At 42.3% G+C, this 20697-nt stretch overlaps 1 protein-coding gene and 1 pseudogene across 2 annotated transcripts; one reads left to right on the top strand and one right to left on the bottom strand.

Annotated features, from left to right (window-relative positions):
- The first annotated feature begins 29 nt into the window (after positions 1-29).
- Positions 30-15025, top strand: POGLUT2 (protein O-glucosyltransferase 2). 2 transcript variants are annotated; one of them, XM_060636727.2, is made up of 10 exons: positions 30-520; positions 2368-2573; positions 2696-2901; positions 3673-3750; positions 7444-7616; positions 7724-7961; positions 9951-10160; positions 10849-10938; positions 12714-12821; positions 14793-15025. In XM_060636727.2, exons 1-10 carry the CDS (start codon positions 339-341, stop codon positions 14808-14810), a joined length of 1509 nt encoding a protein of 502 aa, XP_060492710.1. In that variant the 5' UTR covers positions 30-338; the 3' UTR covers positions 14811-15025. The 2 variants fall into 2 exon arrangements, with proteins under 2 accessions (XP_060492710.1, XP_060492709.1); XM_060636726.2 differs by lacking the exon at positions 30-520 and adding an exon at positions 616-888.
- Positions 15026-18099: 3074 nt separating this feature from the next.
- LOC144615731 (non-histone chromosomal protein HMG-14 pseudogene) lies at positions 18100-20421 on the bottom strand (annotated as a pseudogene).
- Positions 20422-20697: the final 276 nt, after the last annotated feature.

Here is a 20697-nt window from a genome sequence, read left to right on the forward strand (position 1 = left end):
TCCCCTCGCCCTGCACCTTGGGCTGGAGCCTGAGACCGATTCGCCCCCAAGGATGCTCCAGTTGTAAGAGCAACACAAGTTTATCATTGTCGGGAGAAAGAGGAGCAGCGTGTTTGGAACGGGTGGCATCCTTCAGCCGGACCAGCCAGCGATCCGCCTGTGACTGTCCTGGGGGAGAGAGGAGACCCGCGCGCCTGCCCAGCCCAGCAAGCGACACCTTTTTGGAGTCGTGTTTCCTGCTGCGATCGGCCAACGTGCCCCTGCCCAAGGCGCCGCTGGTCCCGTCCACTTCTTCCACTTCATTTATCCGTGGATCATTTCGAGAGTCGGTCTTGTAAATGTTTAGCATTTTGCTGCTTTACTACTTCTTTCTGGGGACAGTGCCAGCACTTGCCGAGACCGGCGGAGAGAGGCGACTGAGTCCGGAGAAGAGCGAAGTATGGGGACCCGGGCTGAAGGCAGCTGTCGTGCTTCCCGCTCGCTATTTCTACATTCAGGCGGTGGATACATCAGGAAATAAGTAAGTCCAGAAACGGCTCCCTATTTTGGAATGCAGTGAAAATGGACCGTTTCTCCCTTTTTTTATCCGCCCAAGGTTTTTCCACAGCGGTTTAAATTCCAGGATATTTGGATGCTATCCACATGCGGTTGTAACAGTCTTTCCCCATCCCAATCAATTTTTCCCTGTAGCTTTAGAAATGTTTCCGGATTCCCTCTTCTCCTAGATATTCTGACAGGGGAGACAAAGCCTCTGCACTTTGCTGGAAGTTGTGTTTCTACCTACTTTTGCTTAAGCTGTTGTAAGGAATGTACACACCCAGCTGTGAAAAAGTCGTTTGGTTCATCCCTCTCTGGTGCTGCCCTCTGCTTTCAGGTAGACTTCTGCAGGTGAGCGAGTTTTGAAACACGGAGAAAAATGAAACACTATTTGAAACTTTACAGTTAAGAGGGAAAGTATCAGTGTGAGTCTCCTGTGTGTTTGTAACAAACATTGCATTCCATTGAATTCAACCATTAAGATGATAACTTAAAACGTACTTTTAAAATTCACATACTTCTGGGGCACTTGGGTGGCTCAGTTCAGTCAGGAGAGCTTTCTGCTGACGTCAAGATCTCAGGGTCCTGGGATCAAGCCTGGAGTCCGGCTCCACACTCAATATGGAGCCTGCTTACGATTCTCTCTCTCCTTCCCTCTGCCCCTCTCCCTAAAATATAAATAGAAATAAATAAAATGCTCTGTCTCTCTCTCTCCCTAAAATAAAAATAAAATAAATTAGAATTCACATACTTCTGTGAAATGATTGTCTTTTTGTTATTCGAGGATGCTGACCACATGTATTTTGTAAGGGGAAAAAAAACCATCTTGGGTATTCCAAGAAAAACTTTCAAGAAGTTTTCCAAAGCAGAAAAAAAAAAAAGTTATCAATTGTGTCACTTGGGTATAACAATTGGGGAAACTAAATACCATTTTAACAATCTTAATAGCAGGAACACTCACTTAAAAAAAACTTTTAGGGGAGCCTGGGTGGCCCAGTCGCTTGATCACGGGCCTCTTAGTTTCAGCTCAGGTCATGAACTCACGGGGTTCATGGGTTTGGCCCACCAAAGGCTCTATGCTGACAGTGTGGAAACTGCTTGGGATTCTCTCTCTCTCTCTCTCTCTCTCTCTCTCTCTCTCTCTCTCACTGCCCCTTGCCCACATGCACCCTCTAAGAAAGAAAGGAAGAGAGAGAGAGAGAAGAAAAAAAAGAAAAAGAATCATTGAAAGAGATTTTTCAAAAGGTCGTTATCTTTATAGGCACCATTTGACCACAAATTTCCAGATGCATGAAATAAATAGTAGGTGGACAAGAGGGTTTGTGTGTGTGTGTGTGTGTGTGTGTGTGTGTGTGTGTGTTTTGGTTTTTGGTTTTGTTTTAGGAAGAGAGAGAATATTCAGTGGGCTCCACGCTCAGCACAGAACCCAACACGGGGCTTGATCCCACAACCTTGGGACCATGACCTGAGCTGGAAACAAGAGTCAAACACTCAACCTACTGAGCCACCCAGGGACCCCAATAATATGTTTATATGTGGAATGCGTAAGTGGGTTCTATGTTTACATGAATATGTAGCCTTTACATATTCCCTTGAAATTTCCTAATGAAATGTTTATGTTATTGTGGCCTTCTGCCATCCTCTTCTTTTTCTTAAATCTCTGGTCCATCACATTCATTCCGGCACTACAAGCATATGAGAGAGGCAGCAAGCATATATGTTAGGGGGAGAGTTTGAGAAAAAGAATAAGGCTGACAGACTGGAGAGCAGAATCTTTGTGCATTTGTGCCTTAAAATAATCTTTATATCTTACTGTTCTTCCCGTGACAGGTTCACATCTTCTCCAGGTGAAAAGGTGTTCCAGATTAAAATCTCAGCACCAGAAGAGCAGTTCACTAGAGTTGGAGTCCAGGTTTTAGACCGGAAGGATGGATCCTTCATAGTAAGATACAGAATGTATGCAAGCTACCAAAACCTGAAGGTAGAAGTTAAATTCCAAGGTCAACATGTTGCCAAATCTCCATATATTTTAAAAGGTAATTTGGAACATAATTTTACAACAACAGTGTTAATGAAGCCATATAATGGATATTTGTTACGTGTTTTGAACCGTGAGTGAAATTGTTACGGTGATATTTTGTTACTTGTGTGTAATCAGGGCCAGTTTACCATGAAAACTGTGATTGTCCTTTGGAAGATAGTGCAGCCTGGTTGCAGGAGATGAACTGCCCAGAGACCATAACTCAGATTCAGAAAGATCTGGCACATTTTCCTACGGTCGATCCAGAAAAGATTGCAGCAGAAATCCCAAAAAGATTTGGACAAAGACAAAGCTTGTGTCATTATACCTTGAAGGACAACAAGGTACAATTAAGGTTTGCTTGTTTGACTTGGTGACTTTTTTTATTTTGTTTTGTTTTCCTTTGACCTTTTGGCTCTAAATAGCTACTGAGTTTTATTAAGTATCATTCAATGGGGAGCTGGCTGGCTCAGTTGGTGGAGCGTGTGACTCTTGTTCCGGAGGTTGTGGATTTAAACCCCATGTTGGGTGTAGAGATTACTTAGAAATAAAAATCTTTAAGGGGCACCTGGGTGGCTTAGTTGGTTAAGTGTCCGACTGTTAGTTTCAGCTCACAGAATGATCTCACAGTTTGTGAGTTCGAGCCCCACATCAGGCTCCGTGTTGCCAGTTCAGAGCCTGCTTGGAATTCTCGGTCTCCCTCTCCCTCTGTCCCTCCCCTGCTCTCTCTCTCTCCCTCTCTCTCGCTCTCTCTGAAAATAAATAAATAAACTTTAAAAAATAAAATAAAATATTTTTAAAACATAATTCTGGGGTGCCTGGGTGGCTCAGTCGGTTAAGTGTCCAACTTCGGCTCAGGTCATGATCTCACAATTCGTGAGTTCGAGCCCCACGTCGGGCTCTGTGCTGACAGCTCTGAGCCTGGAGTCTGCTTCAGATTCTGTGTCTCCCTCTCTCTCTGATCCTCCCCAGCTCACGTTCTGTCTCTCTCAAAAATAAATAAATAGTAAAAAAATTGTTTTAAATCATTCTAAAGATCATTGTGATACACTTTACCTCATTGAAGTCTGCCAGTCCTGTTAGATTAACGTAATAAATGTTCATTTCTCTTTTAGGTTTACATCAAGACTCACGGTGAACATGTAGGCTTTAGAATTTTCATGGATGCCATACTACTTTCTCTGACTAGAAAAGTAAGTATTTTTTTTTCCTCTCAGGTAAAGACACTTTCAGCCCAGGTTTTACAATATAATTTTTAAAAATAACAGCTTCAGTGGTGCTCTATCCTGGAACCTTATTAAAATACTATTCTGAAGCTTTATGTCCTGAGAATACCTGCATTCATTTCCTACTGTGGCCGTCACAAAGTACTGCGAGCTTGGAGACGTAAAACAGCAGAAATTTTTGTTCTCTCGCAGTTCTGGAGGTTACAAGTCTGGGAGCAAGGTGTCAGCAGGGCCTTGCCCCCACCCCGACCCTCCTGAGAGCTGTAGGGGAGGACCCTTCCTTCCTCCCCCTGCTTCTCGTGGCGTGCCAGCCATCCTTGGCGCTCCTTGGTTTGCAGCCACATCACCCCAGCCTCTGCCCCATCATCGCACGGCCTTCCCTGTGTGTCTCTCTCTTCTAAGGACACCAGTCATATTGAATCAGGGCCCACCCTACTCCAGTATGACCTCAGCTTAACTAATTATAACTGCAACAACACTATTTCCAAAAAAGGTCTTTCTGAGATACTAGGGTTTGGGACTTTTGCTTATCTTTTGTAGGGGACAGAATTCGATCGATAACAATACTTTTGAAGGGAAAATGTCTTAAAATAAAGTTGGCTTAATACTCAACCTACTTTGAGCCCAAAGAAGACATCATCTGTTGAATCCTGTTCCTTGGTATAATGAGCTTTCAGCAGGGAGAACCTGATAGTAAAATGGCCGATACGAAAAGCTCTACCCACATTTGTTACCGGTTGCTTAATAACAATTTATTAGATAATCTGTGTCTACATCTTGATTGAATTACTCATGGGAAATCATGGTATCTTCTCAGAATTGCATAGCATTTATAGTGAGTTCATCCTGAACATAGGTGGCTACATAGCATGCATATTCTGCCTCCTTTAAGCTAAGACATCGGGGTGCTGTCAAATTTTCCTTGCACGTGTATCAATCCATGGAAAAGTAAGACTGCCCTTCAGCTATTTGCAAATGACATACAAGATAAAGGGTTAGTATCCAAAATCTATAAAGATCTTACCAAACTCAACACCCTGCCCCCCCCCAAAAAAATTATCCAGTGAAGAAATGGGCAGAAGCCATGAACAGACACTTTTCCAAAGAAGACTTATCCAGATGGCCAACAGACACATGAAAAGATGCTTAACATCACTCATCATCAGGAAATCAAAACCACAATGAGATATCACCTCACACCAGTCAGAATGGCTAAAATTAACAGCTCAGGCAACAACAGATGTTGGCAAGGATGTGGAGAAAGGGGAACCCTCGTGCACTGCTGTGAATGCAAACTCATGAATGCAAACTGGTGCAGCCACTCTGGAAAAAAAAAAAAAAAATATATATATATATATATATATATATATATACATATACATATATATATATGTATATGTGTGTGTGTATGTATATATATATATATATATATATATATATATAACGGAATATTACTCAGCATTGAAAAAGAATGTAATCTTGCCATTTGCAACAATGTGGATAGAACTGGAGGGTATTATGCTAAGCGAAATAAGTCCTTTAGAGAAAGACAGATATCATGTGATTTCATTCATATGTAGAATTTGAGAAACTTAACAGAAGATCACAGGGGAAGGGAAAGAAAAATAAGACACAAGACACAGAGAGGGAGGCAAACCATAAGAGACTCTTAAATACAGAGAACAAACTGAGGGTTGATAGCGGTGGGGTAATTGGGTGATGGGTGTTAAGGAGGGCACTTGTTGGGATGAGCACTGGGTGTTGTATATAAGAGATGAATCACTAGGTTCTACTCCTAAAGCCAAATTACACTAAGTTAACTAACTTGAGAATAAAATTTTTTTAATAAATTAAAAAAAAAAGAACATGAAAATATTACAGAACAATGTTGAGAAAGAATGTAAAAAAAGACTGCCCTTCAGGACTCCAACTTCTCAAGATGCTTCTCAGACTGACCACAACAGTTCTTGCCTAAAAAGTAGGTCTTGGGGTGCCTGGGTGGCTCAGTCAGTTAAGTATCTGACTCTTGATTTCAGCTCAGGTCATGATCTCAGGGTCGTGAGATCCAGCCCCGTGTCAGGCTTTGAGCTGAGCGTGTAGCCTGCTTGGGATTCTGTCTCTCCCTCTGCCCCTGTCCCAATCACAGGCTTGCACTCTCTATTTCTCTCTCTCCAAAAAAAAAAAAAAAAAAAAAAAAAATATATATATATATATATATATATATATATATATATACACACACATACACACACACACACACACACACACACACACACACACATACCGATGTTTACCCCAAACATTTACCTGTGGCTTGATATAAAACCAGGATCTTTGAACATGTCTGTGCCACTTGTTGGTAGAAGCAGCCTGGCTTGGAAATCATTAGTGCCAGCTTTTGTGTCCAGCTTCCAGAGTTTAGAGTCTGGTCCCACCACCTACCTACCTGGGGTGTATTTTTTAAATGGGAACGTCTGGCTCATTAACCAGGAAGGAAGGGTAGAGTCCCAAGTTCTTTTTTGTAATTTTTTGTGTTCTAATTGTTTTCCAGTAATTCTTTCTCTCTCTGATCATCATAGAGTCTCTTGGCAGCATTAAAACCGAGATTACCTTTGTCATTTCATACCCCCCCCCCCTTTTCTTTTGAAAGAGAGAAAGAGAGAGAAGGAAAGTACATGCAAGGAGGGGAAGGGCAAGAGAGAATGTTTTTTTGGTGTTTGTTTTTTTTTTAATTTGAGAGAGAGAGAAAGAGCACGAGTGGGGGAGAGGGTCAGAGGGAGACAGAATCTTAAGCAGGCTCCATGCCCAGCCCAAAGCCCAACGCAGGGCTGGGGCTCGATCTCACCACCGTCAGATCATGACCTGAGCTGACATCAAGAGTCGGACGCTTACCCAACTGAGCCATGCAGGCGCCCTTCATCCCTTTTTGAAGCAAGCCTATTGGCCACTGTGGAGGCACCACAGAAAGGAAATCTAGTATACTGAGGTATACAGTATTGTGAAAAATCACTCACTATTCAAATTGGCCTAATTATCATTACCTGAAGCTTGTAAAGCTGGCCTTTCATCTGGTAGGATTTCTCACTTGTGTCGTGTTTCCCTGCTCCCCGGGTGGTCTGGCTGTGCTGCAGGATAGAACATTACAGGAACGCAGCCAAAGTGAAAAGGCAGAGAAATGCCACCGAGGAAGGAACCAGTGCAGGATTCGAGGAGGCTGAGAACAGGACAGTGTGCACACCACGGGGCAGGGGGTGTAGCGCTTCCTTGCAGAGAGGGAACGACATTCCGTCCCTTGCTGGGTGGCGGTCCCTGCAATATGGCTGTGTGCACCTCAGTTCGTGCCGCAGCCTAGCTCCCTGACCGCTCCCTGTGGGGTCTCAAGCACAGGGAGCTGGGGGCAGCCTGAGGGCCGGGGGCACCTGCACTTCAGCAGAACATGAAGCACATTCCCTCGCAAGGAGGTGAGTGCAGCCCAGACTGTGAGGGCTCCATTTCTTGGTAAAGAAGTGTTCCAGACCCGAGACCCGTTCTTCCCGTTCTGTGACCAAGCAGGGGCTGCAAAGACTGCCTGCACGAGGCTGCCTTTCCCAACACATGGATCCATGGATGCTATTATCCACTGCAACCAATATAAATAAGCTCTTCGCTTTCTTTTTCCAGGTGAAGATGCCAGATGTGGAGTTTTTCGTTAATCTGGGAGACTGGCCTTTGGAAAAAAAGAAATCCACCTCGCACATCCATCCAATCTTTTCCTGGTGTGGCTCCACGGATTCCAAGGATATCGTGATGCCTACCTACGACCTGACTGACTCTGTTCTAGAAACCATGGGCCGGTGAGAGATGGGTCTAAGATGACCCAGAGCCTTGGTGAGTTCTTTCCCAGCAGCCTTTGCAATGTGACGGTTTGGGAGGAAAATCTGTTGCACTTTTTGTCTTCCAGAGTAAGTCTGGATATGATGTCTGTGCAAGCTAACACAGGTCCTCCCTGGGAAAGCAAGAACTCCACCGCTGTCTGGAGAGGGCGAGACAGTCGCAAAGAGAGACTGGAACTGGTTAAGCTCAGCAGGAAACACCCAGAACTTATAGACGCTGCCTTCACCAACTTCTTCTTCTTTAAACATGATGAAAGCCTATATGGTCCTATCGTGAAACACATTTCATTTTTTGATTTCTTCAAGGTATGACATCAATTGTGTCCAATCCTTTCTGTTTTTCCAAATGTCTTCATTTGGGGGAAGGAAACTGAGGCCTATAAATTCTAGGGGGTGAAAGAGGTGAGCACAAAATTTAGCGAACATCAAGGCATGAGGCCCTGAGGACCACTTTGGCAGCGTGAGGGGTACAAGGTACCCAGACCTGACATTAAACATGCATCAAGGGAGGGAGGCCTGGGTGGCTCAGGTGGTTAAGCGTCTGACTCTTGGTTTTGGCTCAGGTCATGATCTCACAGTTCGTGAGTTCAAGCCCCAAATGGGGCTCTGTGCTGACAGTACAGGGCCTGCTTAGGATTCTCTCTCCCTTTCTCTCTCTGCCCCTCCCCTGCTCTCTCTCTCTCTCTCTCTCTCTCTCTCCTTCACTCTCTTTCAAAATAAATACATAAATTTTAAAAATATATGCATCGAGGAAGCTTTGGGCCTGGGTAGGGCTAGAATTTTTTCCCCAACTCACCCTCAAGGTAAGCACATTTCAGCTCCAAATCCTTTCTTATTAATAAATACATGTATGTGATTTTACAAATTCTTCTCCCCAGAGCATCGTAACAGTCTAAAGAAGAGATAAACCAAGTATCTCACATCAGACTTTCTGATGGGGAAGTGTCTTGAAACCCATGCAAATGATCTGCCTGGGAATCCTGGAGATTAGGGAGACCTTTCTGTGTCTAAAATGTGGACTGCTCTTTTTTCCTGTGGAGGGATCCTTTTTCTAACTCCTTCTTCTAGGCAGTGGGACGCTGCCCTATTCTCTAAACCACTAAGTGGTTTTTTGTTTTTGTTTTTTTTTTTTTAAGTTTATTTATTTTGAGAAAGAGAGAGCAAGCAGGGTAGGGGTGGGGGTTGGGGGGGGGGGGGGGAGAGAATCCCAAGCAGGCTCCATGCTGTCAACACAGCTGACACAGGGCTCAAACCCACAAACCACGAGATCATGACCTGAGCCGAAGTCAAGAGTCAGACGCTCAACCAACTGAGCCCCCCAGGCGCCCCTAAGCCACTAAGTGGTTTTTAAAGACCCATGTCATGGAATGAAAGGTGGACAAAAGGTACTCACCTGTCCTCGGAATGTGGGAAGGTAAGTGATTCGTCAGCTCTGTCTGCACCTGTGGCCAGATTTTCTTTGGATAGGTTCCATGGCAGCAGGAAGTCCTAAATAAGGCCGTAAGTTGAATTGTCATCACTCCCTCCGTATGCATTTCACAAAGACTTGTGAAAGAAAGAGAGGTTGCCAGCCATCCCTCATCAGTGGGCGTTGTGCCAGGCCTTTGCACTTGCTACAGCTAGAGAGTAATTGTTACCATGGCTCTAGGCATATTTGTATTCATAGCTGCTCTTGCATTTACGCTTGTTAATTTTCTCAAGACTTGTGTGTGGCCATCTGATGTTTAAAAGGTATGGTTGGGGCACCTGGGTGGCTCAGTCAGTGAAGCGTCTGATTCTTGATTTCTACTCAGGTTATGATCTCACAGTTGTGTGATTGAGCCCCGCATAAGACTCCACACTGAGCATGGAGCCTGCTTGGGATATTCTCTCTCTCTCTCTCTCTGCCCCTCTCCCACTCTCTCTCTCTTAAAAAAAAATTAAAAGGTACGGTTAATATGGCATAGGCTACCATGCTTAGGTGCTCATACGTGATCAGTAAAGTATTAGAGGGATTACAAAATCACGATAAGCCTATCTTTCCTAGGTTGTGGCCTTTGGACAGCAGTCTTAGTATTGTATTGTCTGCTCTAATGTTAGACTTGTGGCCCCCTTGTGAAATTTGGGAGAGCATCACAATAAGCCTTTAGCTCTAGGCCAGGTGTCCATATGATAGCACTTACTCCATGGCCAAGGCAGAGGGCAAAATCTGGCCAGTTCGTGTCTGCCAATGATGAGGCTTCAAGTGCGGAAAGAGGAGGGAGTAAAGAGAGTGGAGAAGGGAAGTGTGATGGAGGCTTCTCTTCTGTTTTTCAGCACAAGTACCAAATAAACGTTGATGGCACTGTCGCAGCGTATCGCCTGCCGTACCTCCTCGTCGGTGACAGTGTTGTGCTGAAGCAGGACTCCATCTACTACGAGCACTTTTACAATGAGCTGCAGCCATGGAAGCACTACATTCCAGTGAAAAGCAACCTGAGCGATCTCCTGGAAAAACTTAAATGGGCAAAAGATCATGACGAAGAGGTAAGGTCAGTCTCTCCTGCCTCACCGTCATGGGCTCGTTTTAAATGTCTTGTGCCCGAAGAGCATCCCGGATGCTGAGCCATACACCCTTCCCTCTCAGTGGGAGGCCGCCCCCCCCCCAGGGTAGCACATCTGTCCCCCTCAGGGTGAACGCTGGCATGGGGTCTGGATTAACTGTCCACTCTGCACTTGAGATAAAAAGCTAGAGGTTGGCCTTGAGGATGCTCTCTCTTTTTTCAGTCAGGTTGATCAGAGCCTCAGGCACTGCCTCCCCTTTACTAACAATATGAAAATGTTCAAACGGGCAGGAAGAAAAAGTTCCTGCAGGATTGCATGAAGTAAACTTCAGGCAAATTGCTGAGAATTGTTAAAGCAGTTAAGTTTTGTCTTGCATTTACTTTACAAAGTCATTGTTACCTCATTTAATGTGTGCCTTCTCTTTGCAAGAGAGGCTTCATTCTAGAAGGTCCAGTATGATTCCTCAAACTTTCAACTCTAAAAAAAAAAACCTCCCTTTAATTTGAACGTACTGTTGTTAAATGTTCCCTTTACCACATAACACTACCCTCAAAGATTTTTCCTGCCGTTGTCCCAGGATACATGTACCCTGAAGATCAGTTTGCATATGTGTGCACGGGGAAAAAAACATGTTTCATTAAGGGACTTTGTGTTGTCATTGTTCCCACAGGCAAAGAAGATAGCAAAAGCAGGACAGGAATTTGCAAGAAATAATCTCATGGGCGATGACATATTCTGTTATTATTTTAAACTTTTCCAGGTCAGTATTTTCTAAGAAAACAGACATACTATTTGCATTGGGCATGTTAAGAGCAAATAACATTTCACATAATAGTTTCTAAAAGTATATTAATATAAAGAGATACATACACTTCTCTGTGGGCAAAAACCAGGGACCAACATCAAATCATAAAGAAAATAGTACAAACCCGACATTAGCTAGACAAGAATGCTACAACATTATGGGGAAAGTATTTATGTTAGCACTCTGTATTGTGTGGTTAAGAAATTGGCCTCTGATCCTGCCAAGTTATTGTGCATGGATCTGTATTTTCTCTTTGTACAATCTTTTTTTTTTTAATTTTTTTTAGTATTTATTTTTGAGAGAGGAGAGTGCGAGTGGGGGGTGGGGGGGTGCCAGAGAGAGAGGGAGACACAGAATCAGAAGCAGGGTCCAGGCTCTGAGCTGTCAGCACAGAGCCTGACGTGCGGCTCAAACCCACAAATTGTGAGATCGTGACCTGAGCCAAAGTCAGAGGCTTACCAGCTTAACCAACTGAGCCACCCAGGCGCCCCTGCTCTTTGTACAATCTTGCCGCTGCTTTACCATTTCTTTGTCTAAACAGTGCCCAGTGTCTTCTGACCTATACTGCTGACTCCATATGAGCCATGGCTTCTCTTGGAAACTGTTTTCATGGGCCTAAGCATTTAGGGATTATAATCAAAGTATATCTGACAACTTAAAAAGGTATTTTTAAAAAATGCAGTAGTTAAAAAAATTAAAGATAATAAAAACTTTAAAAAAGGCAGTAGTTAAAAAAATTAAAGATAATAAAAACTTTAAAAAATGCAGTAGTTAAAAAAATTAAAGATAAAAAAATAAAAAATGCAGTAGTAACAAGTAATTTCCTAATGATACTACTAGATCTAAATTAAGATTTTTTTTAATCTCAAAATTGCAGGTATTGAGCCCCAAATCTTAGACTCCACTCCAGAACAGTTGATCTGTTTCTAGTCTGCACTGGCTCCTCCCTCTTTCTAACCTTCCCAGGGGCTGGTGAAGGGACGGAGAGGGTGAAGTGGAAGATTTACTGTCTGAATCCCTCAAGGTCCACAGGCTTGTGCTCACTCATTCGGATTACATTTCCTAGAGCATCATCACCTGGCCCAGAGCCTAACACACAGCAGGCGGATGATAGATCAAGGTGGTGGCCGAGCTGTGCAAGCCATGGTGGAAATATGTTCTAGCCTCAAATTCCCAGTCTAGGGCAGACCGTGTGCACAATTATTTTCACTTCAAGGCAGAAGCTGGCAAAACCAAAACCGTACAAGTCATATAAATGATGGGGGCACCTGGGTGGCTCAGTTAAGCATCTGACTTTGGCTCAGGTCATGATCTCAATTTGTGAGTTTGTGAGTTTGAGCCCTGAGTGGCGGCTCTCTGCTGTCAGCACAGAGCTCGCTTCGGATTCTCTGCCCCGCCCCTCCTCTGCCCCTCCCCTTCTCTCTGCCCCTCCCCCCCCCCACAGGGTTGTCTCTCTCTCAAAAAAATAAATAAATAAATACATTAAAAATAAATAAATGAAGGATAGAATAAGGAGAGGTGCAGTAGCAATCAGCAGCCGGTGTCCAAAGGACAGCCACCTCTCAGAAACTCTGTTATTGGGGGTTTAAGGGGAGTATGATGAATTTTGCTTCTCACAACTTGACACATATGAATTAAAAGGACCATATCCTAGCAAATTCCACTGTATCTGATTTGGTGGATGTGCTCCCAGTTACAAAAGGCACACTTCTGATTTGTTGCTTCCACAGGAATATGCCAATTTGCAAGTGAGTGAGCCCCAAATCCGAGAGGGCATGCAGAGGGTAGAAGCACAGACTGAAGATGACCTCTTTCCTTGCACGTGCCATAGGAGACAGGTAACCCGAACCGGCAGTGGCAGAGCAAGAACTAGTCTTGTTCCAAGTCCTCATCCGTCCCTTCAGTCCTTCAGTCGGGCAGCCACTATTTGAGCTTCTCTGGGGGCCTGCCTACCCTTCAGTCTACCGAGGGGCAGATGCCATGGGAACAACATGGCCAGAGAAAGGGCACCGAGATGCAGGTAGGGGAGAAGTCCAGGAGCCCCCGGCAAAGTGGAGGAGAGCCTTTTTTTAACGCGAGAATTCACATGGCCTTTGAATAGATGTTTATAATTTTAAAAGTGTTTTCACATGTGTCACGGGAGATGGCTTTGGCAAAACTCATCATCTCAGTTTAGAGATGAAAAACATATGACCGTGATTATTCATATATTACCAGATTATGCATTTAAGAGCAATCTCTGTTCATACCACCAATATATACTGATTTCATTAACAAATGGTAGATTTACACAGACTTGTAAGGCTAAAAGGACCTTTTAAGGGGGGCGCCTGGCTGGGTCAGTCAGTGGAGTATGCGACTCTTCATCTTGGGGTTGTGAGTTTGAGGCCCATGTTGGGCACAGAGCCTACTAAAATATTTTTTAAAAATTTAAAAAAAAAAAAAAAAAAAAAAGGACTTAGGGGTCACCCAGGAAATGCCTTCATCTTACGGTTATAAAAACGAAGCCTAAAGAAGAATTTAGCTCATAACCACCCAGCTGGATTATAGCAAGGCTAGGACCAAGAACTAGTCTCCATCACTAGATTGTGTGCCTGGTTGTATGTAAAGACATGATGTGGCAGGGGAGGGTTGTTTTGATTGTAATGCTTTTTGTTTGAATGAATATATACTATATAAATTGTAGTGTATATCTCTACACTCTATGTATACATATGTGTTACATAAATATATACATATGTAATATATTGGCTTGACATTATTTTAAGCAATGTCATCATGTCTCTAAAAGAACAAACTCAAAACTGTGGTATTGTGACCAAAAATGAGAAGGCAGATTTGGCAGTTATCATGCCTGACTCACAGGGGGTTTGAAACGAATTAAGTGACCGCTATCCAGTGGTATGATAGAATCAGTTTATATAAGCTCACTCTCTGTTACATATTAGGAATTTTGCACACTAGTTAATTTCTGGTACCTTGGAATCTGCCTGGTGAGGGAGAGTCACCATGACAACAGCAGGTGCTACAAATCAGTTTTGGTTATTTCGTTTTTTTGTTTGGGGTGCAGACTTGCCACTAAGTAACTAACCAACCCCCTCACCCCCACCCAGAAACGGTTCTTCATCAGTGTTAACGCTTGTCAGTGCTGGAAGTTCATTAAATTAGTTAAAGCCATTGACAAAAAAAAAAAAAAAAAAACTTGCTAGACTTCGGGGCACCGGCCTGGCTCAGTCAGCAGAGCTTGCAACTCTTGATCTTGGATTGACCCCACATTGGGTGTAGAGATTACTTAAAAAATAAATTAAATGCTTAAAAAATAAAATCTTTTAAAAATTTTCCAGAATTGAAATGTACCTGCTCATGAAATTTGTGATTTGGTATCACAACACTTCTGTTGGCTCCAAATGAAACTGGGCGGCTTCCTTTCTCCAGTCCTCTTTTTTTATTTTTTATCTTTGAGTGATGCTGGGGAGTGCCAACACTGACCAGTGGACTTAGAGGCTTTGTTAAGTTCCTCCTCCTTGTCTGCTGTAGCCCTTCACTGATAAGATACATAACACAAAGCCCTTTACAGTAATGCAAATACTTACATGTTTGTGTTCCCCATCAGCAGTCCGATAAAACACAATGTGACTTTCCCCAGGAGGGATTCCGAGCATAGTCCCAGGCCCTACAAACCTTTAGCGCCCACTTGCCTTTTTCGCTGCTTCCACCTTTAGGGGAAAATAATTAATAGACTAACGTAAGTTATCTTGACGGGTATAAGACTTCTTGATGGCACTAAATATTTTGCTTCTTAATTGCAGACCAAAGATGAACTCTGATGTGCAAAATACCTTCCCTTCAAATAATGGTGCTCTGAAGTCTCTTTTTAACTGACATAGAGGAATGTTTTTTAAATATTGATTCTGTGGACAATATAAAGTCTGCTATGTGATTGGATTATGAACATATGTTTCTTCTTCTTATGCAGTATTCCTGTGACCATCCTTTAAAGCACAGTTTTAGAATTTTATAATAAAACCACTTTTATTTTAAAGACCTGTGTTGTGCTAATTATTAGCTGTGTTTGGACCGTGGAACGGTACACAGAGGGAGTCTGGGCCCTGGCCTCCGTGTCGAGCATCACAGCAGCCACCACCTACGTGCACGCATGTTTTATATGACAAAGCAGTGAGCTGCTGTCTGCATGCCACTGTTATTTTGGACATTTCATCCACCGTGACCAAACGTAATTCCAAAAAATACACCTAATAAGGCCTGCATCTGCAATCTAGTTTCTTGCCACTTCCCAGTATGCATCTTACAGTCCAGCAAAACCAGCTGGACTGTTCTGTCCGTTCCTTGTTTCTTACCTTCCTTGGTTATTTTTTCTCTTGGTCTGGAGTGCCATGACTCTCTTCTGGCTCAGTGACCGTCTGGTGCACATCTCTGAAATCACTCCTCCAAATCTCTGCATCTGCATACTTGAACCACTGTAGTTACCTGCCGGTGTTAGTGATCTCATCATTACCAGACTTTAAGCAGAGATTTGACTGCAGAGACCATGATCTTCCACATCATCTAAAAGGGTGCCCACAACTAGAAAAGCTCAATGAATATCAAATTGGTGAATACCAAAAATCACTGAAAAGTGATTAAGAGAATTAAAAACAGGCTAAAAAGCCTAACACTGAACCATAATATAATGTCGTGTAAATTTCTTTGCCTAATGGTCTCCCTTCCATCTATCTTCAAGTTAAATAATCTATTGTATTTTTTTTTTTTTTTACGTTGTGGAATGTATCCTATGCACAGAAGACTATAAAACATGTATCTGCATTTTGAAAATAATTGTAAGAAAACACCCATGTAATTATTGTCAAAGATTCTTTGTTTGGCCAAGGTTTAGTCAAGTTCCTGAGCCTTCAAGGGCCATCTGGGCACTTCCTTATAAAATACGGTTTCAGCAAAAACTCTGCTGAGTCCATTTAGTAAGAATCCCCATCCTCCACATCCAGTCACTCTTGGTATCTATTCAGGTTCCTGGTCCTCAACTATCCCCCCTAGGTGATTGATCAGATTGGCCTGTCCTTAGCAAGAATCCTGTTGGCTCAGATTTGCCAGAATCCCTCCAATAACCCCGATGTTTCCTCTTAGTAATTTTCTATCCACTGACCTCCACCCTGCTCCTTGGCTGTAAATCCCCACTTTTACGCACTGTATTTGGAATTGAGCTGGTTCTATACTGAGATCTCTTCCCCGATTGCAATAGTCCTGAGTAACATTTTTTTTTTTTTTTACCACTTTACTGTCTAGCTCTGATTTGCTTGGATATTACCACTCAGGTTCAGAAATGGAACACTGCTGTTCCTTAGAAGTTCCCCCTGTCTCTCCCCCTATTATCTCCCACTCACCTGCTCCCATGTGGCCAATATTGTGACGGTTGTGATCATCTTTTCCTTGTACAGTAAAATCTTGGTTTGGGAGCATAATTCACTCCAGAAACATGCTTGTAATCCAAAGCACTTGTATGTCAAAGCGAACTTCAAGAACCATTGGCTCAGTTGTGATCATGTGACATTTGGCATCACCTAATACTCATACTGCAAGACATTGCCTGTGTATCAAGTTAAAATATATTAGAAACGTTTTCTTGTCTTGTGGAACACTCACAAAACAAGTTACTCGCAATCCAAGGTTTTACTGTACTTATTTATAGTTTTACCACCTACACATTCCTCCCTAAGTAATGTAGTTGAATTTTCTTTTTGTAAATTGATCTAAATGGAATCATACTGAACATATTGTTGTCATTACTTGCCTGTTGAAGCACAGAGTGGCAGCACATTCGTTTACATATGTAGGCAGTATTTCATTGTATTAGTAGGATTCCTCTTTTAGCCATTCTGTTACACATGGACTTTTGGGTTGTTTCCATTTTTGACAATTCTAATCAAAGCTACTATGGGCATTCTTATTCATGTCTCCTGATTACATCAGCTTTGGAATAAAATTACTGGGTTATAGAGTATATATGTCTGCAACTTTGCTAGATAATGTCAACTTTCCAACTTGATTGTCCCAATTTACATTCTCCAGCAGGGTACAGGATTTCCAGTTGCTGTACCTCCTTGCTAACACTTGCTGTTATCAGACTTTGAAATTTTTTGCTAATCTGGGTAAAACGGTAACTTACTATGTTTTGATTTTCATGCTGACCATCTTTTCATGTGCTCACAAGCCATTTGTGTTGTGTTTCCTACTTTTTTTTTTATTTGTTTGTTTATTTACTTACTTTAGTTCATTTCCCTACTAAGTTGTTTGACTTCCTGATAGATTCATAGAAGTGTATTTTAGAGCAAGTACTTTGTTGATTGACTCAGCTGGATAATTCTTACTTTGTGGCATGTCTTAGATTCTTCTGGCAGTGTTTTTTCATGTTCAAAGGATGATGATTTTTTTCTTTCATAATTGAGTTTTTATCGGTTGTGCTGAGGACCAGTAAGACATCTCAATTTGTACACAATTCCTAACATACATATCAAAAATCTAAAAAAATCATATAGTTGTGATTCTTTTCTAAGTTATTCCAGTGACTTTCCAGCTTAAACTTTGGAGGCAAATTTTCCTTAACAGTATATCAAGTATCAATATCTTCAAATGTTGACACACTGTTACATTATTAAGTCCCATTAATTCACAATTTAATATCATATACACTACATACACAGATTTATAATCCTGCACAGCACATTAAGAAAGTTACTAGGAAAACCAACCAAGATGTTACAGAACTTACAAAATTCTGACAGGGAGAGTCAAGATCAAGGAGTGGTTTTCTTTAGGAAACAATTTTTTTTTAATGTTCAAGACATATTAAATGCATGACAGACTCCCAATTGCCATTCAATATGCTTTGTACTGTAGAATATAAAAACTACCCCATCTGTGAAATGTTGAGCTGATACCCAAGGCAGTCAAAGCCTCCCATATTCAATACCCCAATATTTTCTGATTGTACCAAAAAATAAATAAATAACAAGAAAATGATTTCACCTCTTTTAAAAAAGCATTGACACTTAAGAAATGAGATGAAGTGGGTGTCTCTCCTTAAAAATGTTTCTAGAGCTACTAAAAAACTTGCATTTATAAAATAGTTGATCAAAGTACTTCTCTGGATTGTACAAGAAGGGGGACAGGATGACTGATAAGACATGGTACGTATGATATTAATCAGACGTAGCTTCTTTCCCTCCTGCTTCATCAGGGGCTGGAATCTCGTTTTTAGTTTCTCCATTTTCTGCAGGTAAGTCTCTTTCGTTTCTTGGTTAGCCACTTCAGCCTGGTTTCCCTTTGCTCCCCTTTTCCTCTTTGCTTGCACTTTTTTGTCTGAAGATTTATCCCTTCCTGCCTCCTTTTTTGGCTTCATTTCCATCTTTGCAGAAGCAGGTTTGGCTAACAACCTCCCCTCATCTCCTCTTGGACTCCTCCTTCGCAGCCCCCTTGGCAGAGCTGGCCTTCCTCTTGGGCATCCTGAGGGCGGGCTGGGCAGGCAGAGAGGCTTCTCGAAACCTAGCTGACTGGCCGCTGCAGGGCCTCCTGGCCCAGAAGATGATTTCAAATAGAGGAATATAGAAATCTTTTCTTTAGTGGCCAGGGCTTTTTGTAACTTGTTTAAGAAATTTTTTCGAATTGCTCCGTCACTAAGCGGGTTTCCTATGTTATTTTCTGTGTAAGTTTCTTAGGGCTGCTTTGGCCAATTATTACAAACTGGGTGACTTAAAACAGCGGAAATTTATTCTCTCAGAGTTTTGGAGGCCAGAGTCTGAAATCAAAGTGTTGGCAGTTTTGGTTCCTTCTAGGAGCACTCTCTTTCCATGCCTCTCTTCTGGTGGCTTCTAGCTTCTGGTGGCTTCTAGCAATTCTTGGTGCTTCCTGGCTTGTAGACACATCACTCCCATCTCTGCCTGGGTCTTCATAGTGTTCTTCCCCTCTGTGTGTCTCTGTATCTTCTCCTTTTCTGTCTTTTATAAAGACACTAGTCATTAGATTTAGGGCCCACCCTAAAAACAGGATGATCTCATGTTGAGAGCTTTAATTATATGTGTAAAGACCTGATTTCTAAGTAGTTATATTTCACAGGTAGGCATGTCAGGACTTGGACATATCTTTTTCTGGTCACTAAAAATTCTGCCCACTACCTCTTCTAAAAACATTCCTCTTGAGGGGTGCCTGGGTGCCTCAGTCAGTTAAGCTTCTGACTTCGGCTCAGGTCATGATCTCACAGTTTATGAGTTTGACCCCCGTGTCAGGCTCTGTGCTGACAGCTCAGTCTGGAGCCTACTTCAGATTCTGTCTGTCTGTCTGTCTGTCTCTTTCTCTACCTCTACCCCGCTCACATTCTGTCTCTCTCAAAAATAAATAAACATTAAAAAAATAAAGAAAGGGGCATCTGGGTGGCTCAGTCGGTTGGGTGTCTGACTCCAGGCTCAGGTCCATGAGTTCGAGCCCCACATCAACCTCTGTGCTTGAAAGTGTATGAAATGCATACTTGAGGAATTGAATCTAACAAGAAATGGACAGGACTTTTATAGAGAAAATTATGAAAACTTGAAAAAAAAGCTAATTAAATTGAAAAATATTACATGTTCAGGGATTGGCAAAATCAATATTAAAGATGTTATCTCTCCCCCCAACATGGTATATAGTCAGTGTAATGCCAACCAAAATATGCCCTGCCCCTTTTTATGTGGAACTTTTCAAACTTTTTCTTTAAAAATGTATGGGCCTGAAAAGTACAAGAAAAATTAAACACTCTTGAGGAAGGATGAATTATAAGAACTTTCCCTACTACACAGCAAGACTTTTTATAATGCTATAGTATTCCTCACCATGTGATGTTGGTGCAGGGATAGAAATATAGAACAATAGCAGAATAGTGATACATAAACAGACCCAGACCCACGTGTATGTGGAAACTCTATCTGCAATCAAGAACTGCTGAAAGGTTGGAGAAAGGTTGCACAATGCAGTGCAGGAAGCTAGGATAGGAGGGTGTTAATGATTCTAGTACAAATTCCAGTGTGAGGGGTGGTCTCCACACCACAAAGCAATTCTCAGACACAGCTGGGTGTCTTACAATTCAACTCAATTCTGACACTATCTACCTTGAGATAGCATCAGATTCCACAGGTTAAGAGCTTAGTCCCATAAGACTGCCCTCCACTTCAGACTGAAATCCCAAATCCAGGTTGTTACCCTTGCTTCTGACCGATTGGCTGTCTATAAATCATAGATTACCACAACCCCTTCTTTGGGTTCAATTAATTTGCTAGAAAGCCTCACAGAAATCAGGAAACCCGTTTACTCACTAGATTACTGGTTTGTTACAAAGGATATCAAAGGATATTAATTAATAGCTAGATAAAGAAACACATAGGGTGAGATTCCCAACCAAGGAGCTTATGCACTTGGGCTCAGTGGCCCATGATTCTGGTTCACCAGCCTGGAAACTCTCCAAACCCAGTCCTTTTGGGTTTTTATGGAGGTTTTATTATAGAGGCATGATTGGTCAAATCACTGACCATTAGTGATTGACTCAAGCTCAAACCCCCTCTTCCTTCCCAAAGAGATTGGGGGTGGGGTTAAAAGTTCTAAACCACTAACATGATTTGTTCTCTTGGCAACCATCCTAGCTACTTTACAAAAGTCACCTCATTGCCATAACAA

The sequence above is a fragment of the Panthera onca genome, chromosome A1 (assembly GCF_046562875.1).
Source record: "Panthera onca isolate mPanOnc1 chromosome A1, mPanOnc1 haplotype 2, whole genome shotgun sequence".
Classification (NCBI taxonomy): Eukaryota; Metazoa; Chordata; class Mammalia; order Carnivora; family Felidae; genus Panthera; species Panthera onca.

Bases quoted from the DNA above. Each gene is read 5' to 3' on its own strand.
- POGLUT2 (XM_060636726.2), top strand. From the start codon at position 632: ATGCTATCCACATGCGGTTGTAACAGTCTTTCCCCATCCCAATCAATT. The intron at 7,617-7,723 runs GTGAGAGATGGG...TTTGTCTTCCAG, and splicing joins GTTCTAGAAACCATGGGCCG to AGTAAGTCTGGATATGATGT. The intron at 10,939-12,713 runs GTCAGTATTTTC...TTGCTTCCACAG, and splicing joins ATTATTTTAAACTTTTCCAG to GAATATGCCAATTTGCAAGT.